At 46.6% G+C, this 17398-nt stretch overlaps 3 protein-coding genes across 4 annotated transcripts in view; 2 read left to right on the top strand and 1 right to left on the bottom strand.

Annotated features, from left to right (window-relative positions):
* The window catches only part of LOC134082259 (uncharacterized), a 29278-nt gene that overhangs the window by 3933 nt on the left and 7947 nt on the right, over nt 1–17398 (top strand). The window contains exons 7-17 of the mRNA XM_062537908.1: nt 1570–1688; nt 2347–2425; nt 2794–2931; nt 3090–3167; nt 3581–3771; nt 4100–4320; nt 4612–4975; nt 6356–6476; nt 9601–9670; nt 10147–11698; nt 13150–13282. Coding sequence (XP_062393892.1) covers nt 1570–1688; nt 2347–2425; nt 2794–2931; nt 3090–3167; nt 3581–3771; nt 4100–4320; nt 4612–4975; nt 6356–6476; nt 9601–9670; nt 10147–11698; nt 13150–13282 — 3066 coding nt within the window. The remainder of the gene's footprint in view (nt 1–1569; nt 1689–2346; nt 2426–2793; nt 2932–3089; nt 3168–3580; nt 3772–4099; nt 4321–4611; nt 4976–6355; nt 6477–9600; nt 9671–10146; nt 11699–13149; nt 13283–17398) is intronic.
* LOC134082429 (piggyBac transposable element-derived protein 4-like) lies at nt 6060–16802 on the bottom strand. 2 transcript variants are annotated; one of them, XM_062538137.1, is made up of 4 exons: nt 16686–16802; nt 15752–15870; nt 8369–8488; nt 6060–7847 (listed from the first exon to the last, which is right to left on the bottom strand). In XM_062538137.1, exons 2-4 carry the CDS (start codon nt 15856–15858, stop codon nt 6236–6238), a joined length of 1839 nt encoding a protein of 612 aa, XP_062394121.1. In that variant the 5' UTR covers nt 15859–15870; nt 16686–16802; the 3' UTR covers nt 6060–6235. The 2 variants fall into 2 exon arrangements, with proteins under 2 accessions (XP_062394121.1, XP_062394120.1); XM_062538136.1 differs by lacking the exons at nt 6060–7847; nt 8369–8488 and adding exons at nt 12406–14638; nt 15339–15461.
* On the top strand, nt 9262–11931 carry LOC134082430 (piggyBac transposable element-derived protein 4-like). The gene is made up of 2 exons (XM_062538138.1): nt 9262–9670; nt 10147–11931. Exons 1-2 carry the CDS (start codon nt 9507–9509, stop codon nt 11759–11761), a joined length of 1779 nt encoding a protein of 592 aa, XP_062394122.1. The 5' UTR covers nt 9262–9506; the 3' UTR covers nt 11762–11931.

Genomic DNA, 17398 nt, shown 5'->3' with positions numbered 1-17398 from the left:
AGAGAGAGAGGGAGGGGGAGAGAGAGGGAGGGAGGGGGAGAGAGGGAGAGAAGGGGAGGAGGTGAGGAGAGAGAGAGAGAGAGATGAAGGAGAGAAAGAGAGAGGGAGGGGGAGGAGAGAGGGAGAGAGAGGGAGAGGGTAAGGAGAAAGGGAGAGAGAGATGAGGGGGAGAAAAAATGAAAGATGGGGGGATTGTAGAGAGATAGAGGGAAAGATGGGGGGATTGTAGAGAGGTGGAGGGAAAGATGGGGGATTGTAGAGAGGTGGAGGGAAAGATGGGGGGATTGTAGAGAGAGGTGGAGGGACAGCTGGCTGACTTGTATAGGGAGAGATGCAGTGATCAGTGTGTGTGTGTGTGGGGGGGGGTGTAAAAGTCAGAGAGGAGTGAAGGGGAAACAGAGGAAGAGAGTGAGAGGGAGTAGTATTGGGAAGCAAAAGAAAGTAAGACAGTAGAAAAGAAAGACTAGGAAGAGTGAGAGACTGCAAATGAGTAAAGGACTGAACATAGCCAGAGACAGGAATGGAAGAGAGAGTAAGGAAGAGTGTATGGACAACAGATGGAGTGGGAGAGTAAGGAAGAGTGTATGGACAACAGATGGAGTGGGAGAGTAAGGAAGAGTGTGTGGACAACAGATGGAGTGGGAGAGTAAGGAAGAGTGTGTGGACAACAGATGGAGTGGGAGAGTAAGGAAGAGTGTGTGGACAACAGATGGAGTGGGAGAGTAAGGAAGAGTGTGTGGACAACAGATGGAGTGGGAGAGTAAGGAAGAGTGTATGGACAACAGATGGAGTGGGAGAGTAAGGAAGAGTGTGTGGACAACAGATGGAGTGGGAGGTTGTTAGAAGGAGCACAAGGGTATGATGGAGAGAGCGGAGTGGCATGACTAACACAATAAACAACAAACAAACCAAACTGAGCTTCTGTATCCTCCTCTCTGAAATCTGGTGTGTGTGTGTCTGAGTCACATGCGGCCTATCTGTAAGAAATACACAGAGCACAAACCACAGCCACTACAACGACTCATACTCTTCCAACAGCCACTACAGCGGCTCACACTCCCAACAGCCACTACAACGCCTCATACTCTCCCCACAGCCACTACAACGACTCATACTCTCCCCACAGCCACTACAACGACTCATACTCTCCCCACAGCCACTACAACGGCTCATACTCTGCCAACATGCCACTACAACGGCTCATACTCTCCCAAAAGCCACTACAACGGCTCATACTCTCCCAAAAGCCACTACAACGGCTCATACTCTCCCAACAGCCACTACAACGCCTCATACTCTCCCAACATCCTGCAGTCTACTGGGCCAGGGCTGGACTCTTCAGATACAGTTGCTCACCACTTCCTAATATGGGCATCAGTCGAGCCAATAGAGAACTAAGTTTTAGATCAACACTTTGAGAGTATTGCATTGAGATCATGAATGTGAGACTAATGCTTTGAGAGTATTGCTTTGATAGTATCGGGGTGGTGGTAGCAACAAAAAAAGTTGTGAGTTCCAGTTTTCATATGTATTGAATTGAGAGTATTGTTCTGGTTTTGTTTCTCTCAGGAGTGAAGTGTGAAATTCCTAACGGCGTCGCTAACGGCCGGGTCACCCCTTCCCTGCCTGACTACCTCTACAAAGACTACATCCACGTGCGCTGCAATACGGGCTACAAGCTGATGCAGGTGAGAGCAGAGCGGATGCGTGTGCAGGTGAGAGCAGAGCGGATGCGTGTGCAGGTGAGAGCAGGGCGGATGTGTGTGCAGGTGAGAGCAGAGCGGATGCGTGTGCAGGTGAGAGCAGGGCGGATGTGTGTGCAGGTGAGAGTGGGGTGGATGTGCAGGTGAAAGCGGGGCGGATGTGCAGGTGAGAGCAGGGTGGATGTGTGTGCAGGTGAGAGCAGAGCGGATGTGTGTGCAGGTGAGAGCAGAGCGGATGCGTGTGCAGGTGAGAGCAGGGCGGATGTGTGTGCAGGTGAGAGCAGAGCGGATGCGTGTGCAGGTGAGAGCAGGGCGGATGCGTGTGCAGGTGAGAGCAGGGCGGATGTGTGTGCAGGTGAGAGTGGGGTGGATGTGCAGGTGAGAGCAGAGCGGATGTGTGTGCAGGTGAGAGCAGGGTGGATGTGCAGGTGAGAGCAGAGCGGATGTGTGCGCAGGTGAGAGCAGAGCGGATGTGTGTGCAGGTGAGAGCAGAGCGGATGTGTGTGCAGGTGAGAGCAGAGCGGATGTGCAGGTGAGAGCAGGTCAACTGCAAAGATCAGGAGGTGATGGTGAAAGAGGACCTGTGAAGAGAAAGAATGGTGTTATTTTCTCATGTCACTGCTTTCCCTGCTCTCCTCTGTAGGACGGAAAGGAGATCGAGGCGTTTGGATCCATGTGCCAGAGTAACGGGAGATGGCACAAGTCCCTTCCTGAGTGCCACAGTAAGGCTTGGACTCTAGTCTCTTACTATACTGACACACAACACCTCAGTCCTCAAGCTCTGCACTCTCATAATAACCATATACTTCAGAACTCATCCTATTCAACACTGACCACTCTCACAACCATATGCCTCAAAAAGCATCCTATTCCACAAGCTAGGTTTTCTTTCAAATTGCATTGAATGATTTTAGATTTTTTTAAAAAAATTCACCTCACGTCTTTCTTTTTTGCTTGTTACATTTAGAGCCAACTGGATTTTAGATTCTCTGTTACAACTATATTCCTGAGTGCCCTTGCCTGTGACCTTGACATGGGTGTGTGTTGTGGACTCGTATGGCTACTTATGATGTTTCCTTCTCTCCTGCAGTCATTGACTGTGGAAATCCTGAGATGCTGCTGAATGGAAACTTCACTTTTGTCTCCAGCACGAAAAACAATGAGTACCGCTCCATCATCGATTACACCTGCAATGAGCCCTACTACTCATTTGACAAGAACCATGGAGGTACTGCGCTGGGAAGGCTGCATTCCCATATATATACACAAATAATATTAAATGGAGGAAAGAAAATTAAGAATGATATTTACTTGCATAGAAGGCAAAACTCATAAGTCTCTTTGTCTCTCTGTCTTGTACTCTGTGTGTGTCTCCCTCAATGGTAGCTGTGCAGTTTACCTGTGAGGCTAATCGCAAGTGGAAGCAAACCAGTAGCAATGACGTCATTCCTGTGTGTGTGCCAGGTAGGTGTAAATGTGGCTGATGTAAATGTGTAAACGTATAGTCTACTCTATGCAGGTAGGTGTACTGTGTAAATGTATAGTCTATGCAGGTAGGTGTACTGATGTAAATGTGTAAACGTATAGTCTACTCTACGCTGCTTTGGGTCGTGGATTGCTTTGCCATAACATGACACCTTGGCAACTGTTATACATACTGTAACATAACATATTATATTATATCATATCATAACATACTGTATATCATATCATATCATATCATATTATATCATAACATATATCACAACTTAACATATTATATCATATCATATCATGTCGTGACGCGACGTGACGTGACGTGACGTGACGTGACGTGACATAACATAACGATATTAACTGCACTAAACCCATCTTTTTTTATTCCCTCATCTACTTAGTGTGTGGACGCCCAGTCAGGTCCTTTGAGACTCGCCAGAGGGTGCTTGGGGGGAAGTTGGCGCGCGCAGGGGAGTTCCCATGGCAGGTGCTGCTCAAAGTGGGTGGCCGTGGAGGAGCAGCGGTCATAGCGCCCCAATGGATCTTGACCGCAGCTCACAACCTGGCGCGTGCCTCAATGAATTGGCCAGAGGTACAGTAGCCAGTCTGGACGCGCTTCTCTGGGACAGAGGGGGTTAACTGACAGGTTCTTAAACCTCAAGTGACTTTAGATGCAGACAAAACAGTACATATATAAATGTGGATAGCAGTCTGCAGGACTGTAAATCGTTTGGGTAAAAAAAAAAAAAATCAGTTAAATATCTGAAAATCTGTACAAGGAAATATAGTATGTCTGTCAAGAGATACAGCCACTGACTTCCCTGAAGAAAATGTCTATTTAGTTGTTTTATTATTATAAAGTTTATGAAAATTACAATATATATTTGTTTTCAGTTCATTAATTAACATTTCTTTCACAGTTGTATGTTGGACACACTGATGCTCACGAGATAACAAAATCACCCTCTCTTGAAGTGGAATCCATACACGTTCACCCCCAATTCAATAGCCGAGAAGGGAATAGTAACTTTGACAATGACATCGCCCTCATCAAGCTCAAGCAGCCAATCACATTTGGTGCAAATGTTATGCCACTGTGCCTACCTCCAGTGAATGGCCAATACAAAACAGGCAAAATCGGGTAAGAGACACTATGTGTGTGTTTTACAGCGGGAGCGTACCTATGTTACCCGGGTCCTATGTTCCCCACTTTGTATTGGACCGTGGAACATAGGGCCCTTTTCTTCTTAGATTCTAAAAAGTGTCCTATGTTCCCCGGTTTTCCCAAAAAGGGTCCTATGTTCCCCGGTATCCACTGCGACCGGGGAACATAGGACCCTTTTTGGGAAAACCGGGGAACGTAAGACCCGGGGAATATAGGGATGAACCCTTTACAGCAGCTAACAGCTATTCATTTTGGTTGCCTTCCCAGGACTGTGTCAGGGTTTGGTGTCAAAGAGGGAGACATAATTGCCAATGAGCTCAGGTACGTGCAACTCCCCCTAGTGGACCAAGACCATTGTCGCACCTCCATCGACACGAAAAGGACGCACAACAGCGACATCTCCATCTTCACTGGCAACATGTTCTGTGCTGGATTCCCTGAGGGCAGTAAGGACACGTGCCAGGGGGACAGTGGTGGGGCTTATGTGTTGAAGGAGGACGACGGCCACTACTGGGCAGCTGGGATTGTAAGCTGGGGAATCAACTGCGGGGAAAAGGGCAATTATGGCGTATACACCAGAGTTGCCCGGTACCTGGACTGGATCACCAAGACCATGGAGGAAAACACTAACTAGAGGGAATGAGTTCTAAATAAATGGTGCCAAGCATAAAGTAGCTAATGAAACATAATGTTTCAGTATAATATCACGTAATATTTCAGTATAATATCACATAATATTTCAGTGATGAAAGGTCCAGATGATTTATCATTTCGCAATAAATTCCTGGAAACTAATGTGTATGTATTTATTATAATCATTTGTGACAATGTAATTTTGAAAAGTGGTGACAAAATACATTTCTGTCTGAGGTTTTTCAACATTCTCACCTAAACAAATGAAGCAGGTTTTGGGTGCACTGTATGGGCTGAAGGGTGTATAGCAACCGATCTCATAATAGACCTCTGAAGTTGGCCTACAAATAGGATCCAAAGCTGCCATCTTTGCCCATATAAGGACATCCGGGAGTTAATTGAAGCTAACTGCCTATAGACCTCTGAAGTTCGCCTACAAAAAGGATCCAAAGCTGCCATCTTTGCCCATATAAGGAGATCCGGGAGTTAATTGAAGCTAACTGCCTATGGCAAGTTGCATGGTAAGTTAGCTCTGGGGTAGCAAAGATCAGAGTGTGCCGTCTTCACCTACCGAAGATCACAGTATCCACTAGATGGCAGAGGACAAAACTGTGTAGCGAAGAACGTCTGCATTTCCAATGTCATCATCCCCCGCGAGAGTTTAACAGGTGCGATAATTGAAAATCCCCATGTTACTTTCCCATAGAAAAAATCTCAGGATACCGGATCTCCTTATTTGGGCAAAGATGGTAGCTTTTTTGTAGGCGAACTTCAGAGGTCTACAGCCATAGAGCCAGTGGGAAGCGTCTTGTAGGGGAGCACAGAGCACGCGTAGCGTCCTGTAATGGAGCACATTTCAGTGATACACTCACTGCAGCGGAAGGGCCATGCCTAGGAGCACGCACATAAAATATTGTTTTCGACTTTCTGGTGTGTACCAGAAACATTAGTGTGTGCACTAGGTACTTTCACATGTGCACCAGACCTTTCAAAGGCAAAACACTTTGTGTATGTTTCTGGTGCTCTCTGGTGGTAGCTCTTAAACTAACAATGTATTGAAATAACACCAAAGATAGTTTACAAACTTTATATAATATATAATTATTATTATAAAAAGCGTACCAATTATGCACACACATGTATAAGTAAACAACAGTAAAAACAAAAGGCGAGTGAAAAAAATACTTTAGCACATACGTACGCAAGGTCACATGTAGCACAACCTTCAAGGTCACATGTATAGTCATGGTCACATAGTTCAAGTAGGTTTATGCCATTCCTCAAAACAGTTCCTGTTAAACTGCAGGCAGAGGGCAACATCACAGCCCTTGCACTTCCATGCGGTGAGGTGTCTCTTGCCTTTGTTCTTGGTGCACAGCACACAGCCCTGTGTAGGTTGACGCCTGGCGTCGGGACTTTTGTCCACTGGAACAGGCACGTGGTCACTGCTGACCTGCTTGTGATGAGTCCTCTTGTTGGACACCTCACACAGCTGCACGGTCAGCTCCTTCAGGAAGGCCTTGTAGGACAGCGGCGTCTGCTGCCGCTGAGTGACCAGCTCGTTGTAGATGATGCATGCGTTCCTGGCCGCCATGTCCAGGAAGTGGAAGAACAACTTCCTGCTCCAATCCCCGTTTCTATGCTGCGTTGCGAAGTCCTGACTCAGTGGCTCTGACACACCAACGCCGCCCATGTGCTTGTGGTAGTCCACAACAGGTGAGGGGCACGGGTAAGTCTTGGTTGTGGACGCACCTTTTCTTGACCTCACGGTCCGCTGCACCGTGTCCCCAGCGTATGCGCTGTGTATCGTGGAGCAGACACACACTTCTCCTGCGTCCATCCACTTCACAAACAGCAGAGGGCCGTCCCTGATCCATCTGATCGCTCCTCTGCCCGAACTCTTGGTCAGGGCGTTAGATATACTCCGGGGACAGTTCTTTATTCCATAACTGTGCATACCACAAGCACCCATGTTTCGCCCATGCAAGGCCCTGAAGAGCTTTGGGCTTGTGAAGAAGATGTCCATGTAAACGTGATAGCCAGAACCCAAGACGGAATGGTCCACAAGTGACAGCACAGCGTCACACGAAACTTTTCGCCCCATGTGTCGGCTGTGCTTTCCTGTAAACACAGCAAGATCTACTATGTATCCGTTGCCTGCATCGGCAAGCACAAATAACCTGAAGTGGTTGCTTCCTGAAACGCGGTCATGCATAGCGAGGTTCTTGTGAGGGTGGTAGAGGGCTTTGCAGGCGTTCCGGATCGTGTCCAGCAGAGGTCTAGCTTGGAACAGGCTGTCGTGTTCTGGTGTTCCACTCTTCTTGTCGTTCTCCTGGTCCTTGTGTGGATCACTCATTTTAATATTCCCGGCGATGCATCTACACCTCTCTCTTGCCATCACCGTGGCTGGGAACGGGACGCAGAAGATGCTATTCTGCCGCCAGTAAGCGGTCACATGGTCCAGTTTTATTACAGACATGTAGAAAATCAGTCCCATGAATTTGTACATCTCGCTGACGCCAATATTAGTCCACTTGTACTTGGCGCCTTTGGCAACATGAATTGCTACCTGTTTGTTAGTGTTGTCACACAAAGTCTTGACAGCCTCCTCAGTGAAGAAGAGTTTAAACAGGTCAAGTGGGGTGTGTGTGTCCGCTGAGCTCATCTGGGCACCAGGAGTCCTTGCAGGGTGGAACGCCAGTTCAGGTGGAGCCTCATCGCTGTCCTCCTCTGTCCTCCATGACTGGGTCGGCTGGGCTGCCTGTGCACTGCTCCGCCTGTGTCTCTTTGATGGTCGTGAGCCGTCCTCTCCCTCGGTACTGGACTCAGAACTGGCCTCTTCATCCAGCTCATCAGTATCATGGTCATCTCTGTAAGCACAAATATTTCAGAGGTTCTGCATTTAAATGAAGTGATGCTAAGGGTCAACCTGGTCAGTTTTCTGAATACACTCCAACAATCAAGGCCTGCTCTTAGAAATGTCAATTATTCCCACCTGACAGAGAGGATAGGCACCTGAAAGTGCAGCAAGTTCAGGAACAAAGTGAAATCATGCAGACTAAATGATGTTTACAGAAATGTAATGAGATACATTAGAGAACAATTACATTTTCTGACAATATTAGTGTGGTAGTGTTTGTATGTATTGTTTTGCTATGCAGGATATGCACATTATGGGTGGCATATAAATTAATGAGGCCTCACATACTGTAAAGTAGTTTCATTAAAATTGTATTAATACATGATTTCAGTACAGGATTACTCTTTAACCACAAGAAACAAGTTTGTTCCCATGACAATAGGGAGTCACACACAAGAATTTGAATACAAAGTGCCCAGCTGCACATACTATAGTTGTAGCAGAAGAATAGGCCTAGTAGTTCAAACCTACTCATCGGGCTGGTCAGCATCCTTGACCTGTGAGGACTGGGCGTCTTCACTGCAGACCTGCTCCTTCTCCAGTTCCACACGACCCCTGCATCTTGTCCTCCTTTGCTTCACCATCTTACAACTCAAATGCAGAATTTGCAGGTAAAAATCAGTGACATATGCAAGGGAATGTTATATAAGAATTTAAGAGGGTAATCTCCCGCCTCTCCCTATTTCTAATCATCCTCCTTGTTAATATTTGTATGGAATTGGAAATGAAGGGGGCAGGTTACCTGCCTTGATGGAGAAATCAGTTTTAGGTATCAAGTGTAGGCTATTTTTAATATGCACTTAGCACTAGCCTATCCGTCGGTGATTCTGTTGCAAAAGTAGCCTGCGTTTTGACAAAATTACGTAGCCTACTCCATAGGCCAAAGCTTGAACATATCCCATTCGTTGGGGCATACAGACTTTGGTTAGGCTACTAGTGTACTGTACTGTTGTAGCCTACGCGAAGAACAATCGTTTATTTATCTGTGCACGGACCGTGGTCAATATCGCGAATCTTGATTGAGACATTTTGAGACTAATTTTACTATTACAACAAAGTTGAAACATTCGTTGGACACAACACACAACCTAAATTAAGTTGGCCGACAAAAAATCTCTAAAACTCACTCTGCAGCCTGCAGCTCTCGGAAGGCAGAAAAGAGCAGACTTGGAATTTTGTTTGTGTGGCTTACGATTGGCTAATTCTGTGATGGGTACAAAGAAGGACGTGTCCCATTGGTTAGTTCCAATGGCCAATAACCAAAGAGTCATATGATTGCCGTCTTTGGTCATATGGCGCGAACCAGAGCGGTAACGATAGCGGACGATTTGGACAGTGCTGGTGTTTTGTTTCACACCATGCCAGCCGCCAAATACTAAGGAAGAAGAATATTTAGTTCCATACCCAGAGCATTAATAGACGGGCTCTGCTCACTTTCTAGACTTAAGTAGTGTTGTAGGCACACGCCTTTACGTTACCGCGACAGTAATGATATTATGTCGATTTGTCGAGTCAACTGTAGCACTAGTCTAGTCTAGTGAGTGGCTTTGTCTTTGCACGCAGAACTCCCACCTCATAGAACTGCTAACTATTAACACACAGTTGGAAGATGGAGAGGAAAAAGCTGGCTAAAGACCGCGCTGGACCACTGCAAACGCACAGCATGAAAGATTGGAGTAAAGATGTTTCTACACAATCCTTAGACTCGGACGACTATGGAAGTGATGATGACCTCTACTATTCGAAACGACTCGATCCGGCTGAAGATGAGCTGTGAGTAACATCTCTATCTTTTTTTGTGTGAAGGGTTGGAATGTGTTTTTGGATTATGTTTTTTTGTTTAAACCATCGACCTACTGGTTTTGAGAGAGAGATTCAAGGTCCCAGCAGTTTAAGACACCACACAACATACAATGTAAACAGGATGATAAAAAGCAAATCAGCACGACTAAAAAGAACAGTAACATACTAAAGATAAAGATGCGCATGAATGTACTGAGGGTTGGTACTGTTATCTAGTATGAGTTGTTGACAAGTTATCCAACTTGCCAATTTATTTTAAGAAAAGATATTTTGAAGTCTTTTTCATTAAAATCATTTATCCTGCATGCATAGTATAAGATCCTGCATATTGAAGATTAGCCATATTCCTTAAGTGTGAATGTGAAAGAGCAATGTGATTTGAATGTGTTTAAATCTACATTGAATCAGATCTGCCATTTTAAAACACTTTTTTTCTCTATCTACAGAAATGAAGACGATTCAGATACAGTAGATAAGATGTCAAGTGCCGAATACAGCGGAGAGGATGAACTCCGTAGTCCCCCATCATCAAAGAGACGCAGGTGTAGCAGTGCACGAGCAGCCAAACCAACGCCGCCGTGGAACACGGGGAAAGATGTGGATACGGATCCACCAGAGCAGCGATTCTACCCTTTACGGACCCCGGGTGTTCAGATGAGTTTCACCGACACACACACCCCACTGGACTTATTCAAGCTCTTCTTCTCCGAGAGGGCCGTCAAAACTGTGTGTGACAACACTAATAAGCAAGCTGCCAGTAACGTTGCAAAAGGATCCACATACAAATGGGTTGACGTCGGCGTTCATGAGTTCTTCAATTATATCGGACTGATTTTTTACATGGCCACAATCAAGCTGGACGAGATCAAAGATTTTTGGCTGCAAGATGACATCTTCTCCATCCCATTCCCAGCCACTGTGATGACCTGGGACAGATACAGCTCAATCACCTGGAACGTCAAAATGAGCGATCCACACAAGGACCAGGAAAACAACAAAAGGAAGGGAACACCAGGATACGATAGCCTGTTCCAAGCAAAACCTCTGCTGGACACGATCCGGAACGCCTGCAAAGCCTTCTATCACCCTCACAGGAATCTAGTAATGCATGATGGAGTGACTACAACCAAGAGCTTTAAGTTCTTTATCCTCGCCGATGCAAGCAATGGCTATGCTGTAGATTTTGCTGTTTATACGAGAAAGAGCGACTTCTTAACAGGAGAAGGGCTGTCCTATGACTCTGTGATGTCACTCATGAACCGTTCCTACTTGGGTTCTGGGTATCATTTGTACACAGACAGTTTCTACACAAGCCCGAAGCTCTTCAGAGACTTGCTGGGACAAAACTTTGGTGCTTGTGGTCTGTACAGAGAGCACAGAAAGAACTGCCCTCGCAGCACGTCTAATGCACTGGACAAGAGCTCCAGCAAAGCCGCCATCAGATGGATCAGGGACGGGCCACTGGTGTTTGTGAAGTGGATGGACAGGAAAGAGGTGTCCATCTGCTCCACGATCCATCCAGCCTACTCGGGGGAGAAAGTACAGGGGTGGGTGAAGCCGAAGACTGGAGGCTCGATGCCCAAGCTGTACCCATGCCCCTCATCTGTTGTAGACTACAACAGGTATTCGAGCGGTGTTGAGGTTCCATACCAGCTGATCCAGTATTACTCGACACAGCATAACGAGATGAGATGGTACACCAAGTTGTTTTTGTACTTCCTGGATATCGCTGCAATGAACGCATATACCCTCCATAAAGAAATGATGGCCCAGCGACAGAAGACAACGCTGACCCACAAGGCCTTCATGGAGGAGCTGACTGCACAGCTTTGTGGGGTGTCGAGCAAGGTCTCCCTGAAACGTGAAGGCTGTGAGCATGTGCCTGTTCCAGTGGCCGCTCCCCGTCCTGATGCCAGCAAGCGAGCTGCCTCTGCCCACATGGCCTGCCTGATGTGCAAGATTGATAACAGGAAGCAGAGCACGCCATGGAAGTGCAAGGTTTGTGACGTTGCCCTCTGCCTGAAGATGGACAGGAACTGTTTTGAAAAATGGCACAAATGACTGCGGTTCCTTGCAGCCAGACGATTGTAACGGTCATCGAGACTGCTGTTAGCCTTGTGTGTATTGTTGCCATCGTGTTGAACTGACTAGCAAGTGTTTATATGGTACGTGTGTCTAAATTCTCACTGGTGATGTGATTTCATTAAAATGTCAAACCTTTTTACATTTTTCTTTTGACTTACCAATTCACTCCCAGTTCATTTTCCTGAGTAGACATGCAAAAGCACCCTTCTGCTTGAGAAGAAAAAGGATTTTCCCCACAACAGTGTCACCTCCATCTTCCCTGGCAACATGTTCTGTGCTGGATTGTGGTAATGACATGTGCCAGGGGGACAGTGGTGGGGCTTATGTGTTGAAGGAGGACGACGGGCACTACTGGGCAGCTGGGATTGTCAGCTGGGGAATCAACTGCGGGGAAAAGGGCAATTATGGCGTATACACTAGAGTTGCCCAGTACTTGGACTGGATCACCAAGACCATGGAGGAAAACACTAACTAGAGGGAATGAGTTCTAAATAAACGGTGCCAAGCATAAAGTAGCTAATGAAACATAATATTTCAGTGATGAAAGGTCAAGATGATGTATTATTTCGCAATAAATTCCTAGGAAAAAAAAACCCTGAATGTGTTATTGATTATAATAATGTATGACAATATAATTCTGAAAAGTGGTGACAATATGTTTCAGGTTTTTTGACATTTTAACCTAAACAAATGAAGTATGTTTGGGTGCACTGTATGGGCTGAAGAGTGTAACGACCTCATAACAGCCATAGAGCATAAAGCAGACTTTACTGTGTGCACCAGAACTTTCTTAAAGTCCATAAGAGGACAAAAGCAAAACACTTTGTGTACATTTCTGGTGCTTGCTGGTGGTAGTTCATAAACTAACAATGTATTGAAATAACACCATAGATAGATAACTTACAAAATTTATATACAAAAGCTTACCAATTATGCACACACATGTACAAGTAAACAAAAGCAAGAACAAAAATACTATAGCACATACACAAGGTCACATTGTAGTCATGTTCAAGGTCACATGTAGTCAGGGGGTGCCTCTCATTTAGAGTTTACGTCCTTCCTCGCTCCTCGGGCCTCGATCCTCACTGATCTACATAAAGAAAGATAGAAGAAGGGATAGACTATCCCATTGTTGCCGCCCCATCATTCTTTATGTACATCAGTGAGGATCGGGGCCCGAGGAGCGAGGGAGGACGTATAAACGCTGAATGAGAGGCACCTATGGTAACAAAGTTCAAAGTTCAAGTGGATTTGTGCCATTCCTCAAAACAGTTCCTGTCCAGCTTGAGGCAGAGGGGAACCCCGCAGCCCTTGCACTTCCATGCGGTGTGGTGCCTCTTGCCCCGGCTCTTCCTGCCCAGTGCACAGATCTGGCGGCCGTGTGTCGGGTGAGGCTTGCCGTCGGGACGCGGCTCCACCACGGGAACAGGCACGTGGTCACTGCTGACCTGCTTGTGATGAGTCCTCTTGTTGGACACCTCACACAGCTGCACGGTCAGCTCCTTCAGGAAGGCCTTGTAGGACAGCGGCGTCTGCTGCCGCTGAGTGACCAGCTCGTTGTAGATGATGCATGCGTTCCTGGCCGCCATGTCCAGGAAGTGGAAGAACAACTTCCTGTTCTGATCTAAGGTTTTGTGCAGTGTTGCGAAGTCTGACACACCAACGGCGCCCATGTGCTTGTGGTAGTCCACTACAGGTGAGGGGCACGGGTAAGTCTTGGTTGTGGACGCACCTTTTCTTGACCTCACGGTCCGCTGCACGGTGTCCCCAGTGTAGGCGGTGTGTATCGTGGAGCAGACACACACTTCTCCTGCGTCCATCCACTTCACAAACAGCAGAGGGCCGTCCCTGATCCATCTGATCGCTCCTCTGCCCGAACTCTTGGTCAGGGCGTTAGATATACTCCGGGGACAGTTCTTTATTCCATAACTGTGCATACCACAAGCACCCATGTTTCGCCCATGCAAGGCCCTGAAGAGCTTTGGGCTTGTGAAGAAGATGTCCATGTAAACGTGATAGCCAGAACCCAAGACGGAATGGTCCACAAGTGACAGCACAGCGTCACACGAAACTTTTCGCCCCATGTGTCGGCTGTGCTTTCCTGTAAACACAGCAAGATCTACTATGTATCCGTTGCCTGCATCGGCAAGCACAAATAACCTGAAGTGGTTGCTTCCTGAAACGCGGTCATGCATAGCGAGGTTCTTGTGAGGGTGGTAGAGGGCTTTGCAGGCGTTCCGGATCGTGTCCAGCAGAGGTCTAGCTTGGAACAGGCTGTCGTGTTCTGGTGTTCCACTCTTCTTGTCGTTCTCCTGGTCCTTGTGTGGATCACTCATTTTAATATTCGCGGAGATACTTCTATACCTCTGTCTAGCCATCACTGTGGCTGGGAATGGTATGGAGAAGATATTTTTCAGCCGCCAGTAATCTTCGATATGTTCCAGTTTTATTACAGACATGTAGAAAATCAGTCCTATGAATTTGTAAAACTCACTGACGCCAACATCAGTCCACTTGTACTTGGCGCCGTTTGCAATGGTAATTGCAGCCTGTTTGTTAGTGTTGTCACACAAAGTTTTGACAGCCTCCTCAGTGAAGAAGAGTTTAAACAGGTCAAGTGGGGTGTGTGTGTCCGCTGAGCTCATCTGGGCACCAGGTGTCCTTGCAGGGTGGAACGCCAGTTCAGGTGGAGCCTCATCGCTGTCCTCCTCTGTCCTCCATGACTGGGTCGGCTGGGCTGCCTGTGGACTGCTCCGCCTGCGTCTCTTTGGAGGTCGTGAGCCGTCCTCTCCCTCGGTACTGGACTCAGAACTGGCCTCTTCATCCAGCTCATCAGTATCATGGTCATCTCTGTAAGCACAAATATTTCAGAGGTTCTGCATTTAAATGAAGTGATAGTAAAGGTCAACCTGGTCAGTTTTCTGTATACACTCCAACAATCAAGGCCTGCTCTTAGAATTTCCAACTATTCCCACCTGACAGAGAGGATCGGCCATCAGCACTAACATACATGTCACTACTTGAAAATGCAGCAAGTTCAGAAAAAAAGTGAAATCATGCGGACTAATAGCCTAGAAATCTAGACGGCCCTAGCGGCATCAAATGTAATTTGGCTGGCGGGGCAATCTAGGCACGATCCATAGAGCTAGGGAACTGAGAAACCGAGAAACGGAAGGCTCAATTACAGCATGTATAGAGTCGGTGGGCGGGCTTAACATAATGGTGACTGACATGCGACCAGAAGTTGCGACGGTAACGCATCCTGCTATTTGAAAACAAGAATTTGATTTGTTTAGCGTTATCCTATTGCTGAGAGGTAATTTGAAAGACAACGGTTTATCCCACCCCTCCGATTGAGCCCTGCCTACGGTGAGTTCCCAAGTTAAAATTGTATTAATCGATTTCAGTACAGGATTACTCTTCAACCATCAGAAAGAAGTTTGTTCCATGACAATAGGGAGTCACACTGCCCAAGAATTTGAGTAGCTTACAAAGTGCCCAAGTGCACATGCGTAATACTTGTAGCAGAAGAGAAGTAGTTCAAACGTACTCGTCGGGCTGGTCAGCATCCTTGACCTGTGAGGACTGGGCGCCTTCACTGCAGACCTGCTCCTTCTCGTCCGGTTCCACACGACCCCTGCGTCTTGTCCTCCTTTGCGTCACCATCTTACAACTCAAATGCAGAATTTGCAGGTAGAAATCAGTGACGAGTAGCCTGGCAAGCCAAACTATACGCTAGGCTAGGGTGCGTCTAGATTTCTAGGCTAAGTGACATGTGCAGGGGAATGTTATATAGGCATTAAAGAGGGCATTCTCCCGCCTCTCCATATTTTTACAATGCAGGATATGCACATTATAGGTTGCCCACTAAATCAATAAGGGCTGACATAAAGTAAAGTAGGCTACATGCATATTAATTGTATGAACCTAAAATACAGCAGAAGAGACGTAGTTCAAACTTACTCTTTGGGCTGGTCAGCATCCTTGACCTGTGAGGGCTGGGTGTCATCACTGCAGACCTGCTCCTTCGTGTCCGGTTCCACACGGCCGCTCCGTCTTGTCCTCACCATCTTTCAACTCAACTGCAGAATTTGCAGGTAGAAATGAGTGACATATGCAGGGTAACGTCATATAGGAATTGAAGAGGGTATTCTCCCACCTCTCCCCACTTCTAATCTAGTTAATATTTGTATGGGATTGGAAATGAAGGGTGTTGTGTTTGATAATGATCACGCAAACACCGGTGATAAGTAAACGATGAACGTTATCATATTCAAACCCCATATTCCCACTGACTAGCCCAATCAATCAAACATTAATCAGTCAGGTATAACGCTCCCAGCACAATAGATAAACTGCACAATTCAATGCATAGCTTAACGATAGCCTTCGCTTGTGTGCAGACATAACAAAGGGGGCGGGGGTTACCTGGCTGCCTTGATAAAAGGAATCAGTCAGTTTTTAGGTAACAAGTGTAGCCCTATTTTAACACTGTCTAGCTAGCCTATACCTATCAGTGATTCTGTTGCAAAAGTAGCCCTCCGTTTTGACAAAATGATGCTCATGACTATGTCCAATTGAATACTAGGCTAGCCTACTGTAGGCTACTCCATAGGGTTAGCTCCACATAGCGCTTTCTGTCCAACCAAAGCATGAACAAATCCCATTCGTTGGGGATCATAAAGTAGAGAAATACTTCTATACTCTTTGTTTAGGCTAGCCTACTTTTACTGTTGTACGCGAAGAATAATCGTTTATTTGTATCAAGTCAATATCGTGGTCAATATCGCGAATCTTGATGAAACATTTTGAGACTAACTTTACAACAAAGTTGATATATTCGATGAACACAACACACAACTCAATGAAGTTGCCCGACAAAAGTTTTAACACTCACTTGCAGCTGCAGCTCTCCACCGTAGGGCAGGCAGGCAGAAATGAGGGAAAAGAGCGCGCTTGGAAGTTTGTTTGAGTCGGTTACGATTGGCTAATGCTGTGATTGGTAAAAGAAGGACGTGTCCCATTGGTTAGTTCCAATGGCCAATAACCAAAGCCTTACTTTTGTAAACAACAGTCATGGCGCCGTTCGATGTGCCGTGTTTCTTTAGGAATCCACCGTCTTGGTTTGTGTAGAAAATGAATATGAAGTGACACGTGAACGGACATTAAGTGTTGACTGACTTCGATAGCACAGCATAGGAAAGAGATACGCGACTTTCTGCTAAATCCTATTTGAAAAGGTGTGGTAATGGTGACGTTTTCACAAGCGAGGGTGTGTCGAGGTGTAGGCTAATGCGGAGAGGCTAATGGCCTGACAGTCTGAACGCAAAGGTGGGGCTTGTGGACCCGGGCTACTAGCACCAGTTGGCCCCCAAATTAGCCTGGCCCAGGCTGGCCCAACGGTCTGAAGCCGGCTATTCACACCAGCGGCCAGATACTGGTCCTGCTACTGGGTCAAGGACCTACCACCCTGGCCTGCTCTCCTAGAGCAACTGCCTGTCTCCTGGAATATGTTCCATGTTCTTGAGACTGCAGTGGGAGACACAACAATCTTTCTGGCAATGGAAAGTATTGGTGTGCCATTCTGGAGGAGTTGAACTAGGCCTACCT

Source organism: Sardina pilchardus, chromosome 6, assembly GCF_963854185.1.
Source record: "Sardina pilchardus chromosome 6, fSarPil1.1, whole genome shotgun sequence".
Taxonomy (NCBI): domain Eukaryota; kingdom Metazoa; phylum Chordata; class Actinopteri; order Clupeiformes; family Clupeidae; genus Sardina; species Sardina pilchardus.
Note: the sequence above shows the minus strand (reverse complement) of the source record. Positions and strands in the feature narration are given on the sequence as shown.

What these genes read in the sequence shown, in the direction of transcription:
- LOC134082430 (XM_062538138.1), top strand. Translation starts at nt 9,507, where the DNA reads ATGGAGAGGAAAAAGCTGGCTAAAGACCGCGCTGGACCACTGCAAACG. An exon ending in GATCCGGCTGAAGATGAGCT is followed by an intron (nt 9,671 to 10,146) that starts GTGAGTAACATC and finishes CTCTATCTACAG; the next exon opens with AAATGAAGACGATTCAGATA.
- LOC134082429 (XM_062538137.1), bottom strand. Translation starts at nt 15,858, where the DNA reads ATGGTGAGGACAAGACGGAGCGGCCGTGTGGAACCGGACACGAAGGAG. An exon ending in GATGCTGACCAGCCCAAAGA is followed by an intron (nt 8,489 to 15,751) that starts GTAAGTTTGAAC and finishes TCTGCATTTGAG; the next exon opens with TTGTAAGATGGTGAAGCAAA. An exon ending in GATGCTGACCAGCCCGATGA is followed by an intron (nt 7,848 to 8,368) that starts GTAGGTTTGAAC and finishes TTGTGCTTACAG; the next exon opens with AGATGACCATGATACTGATG.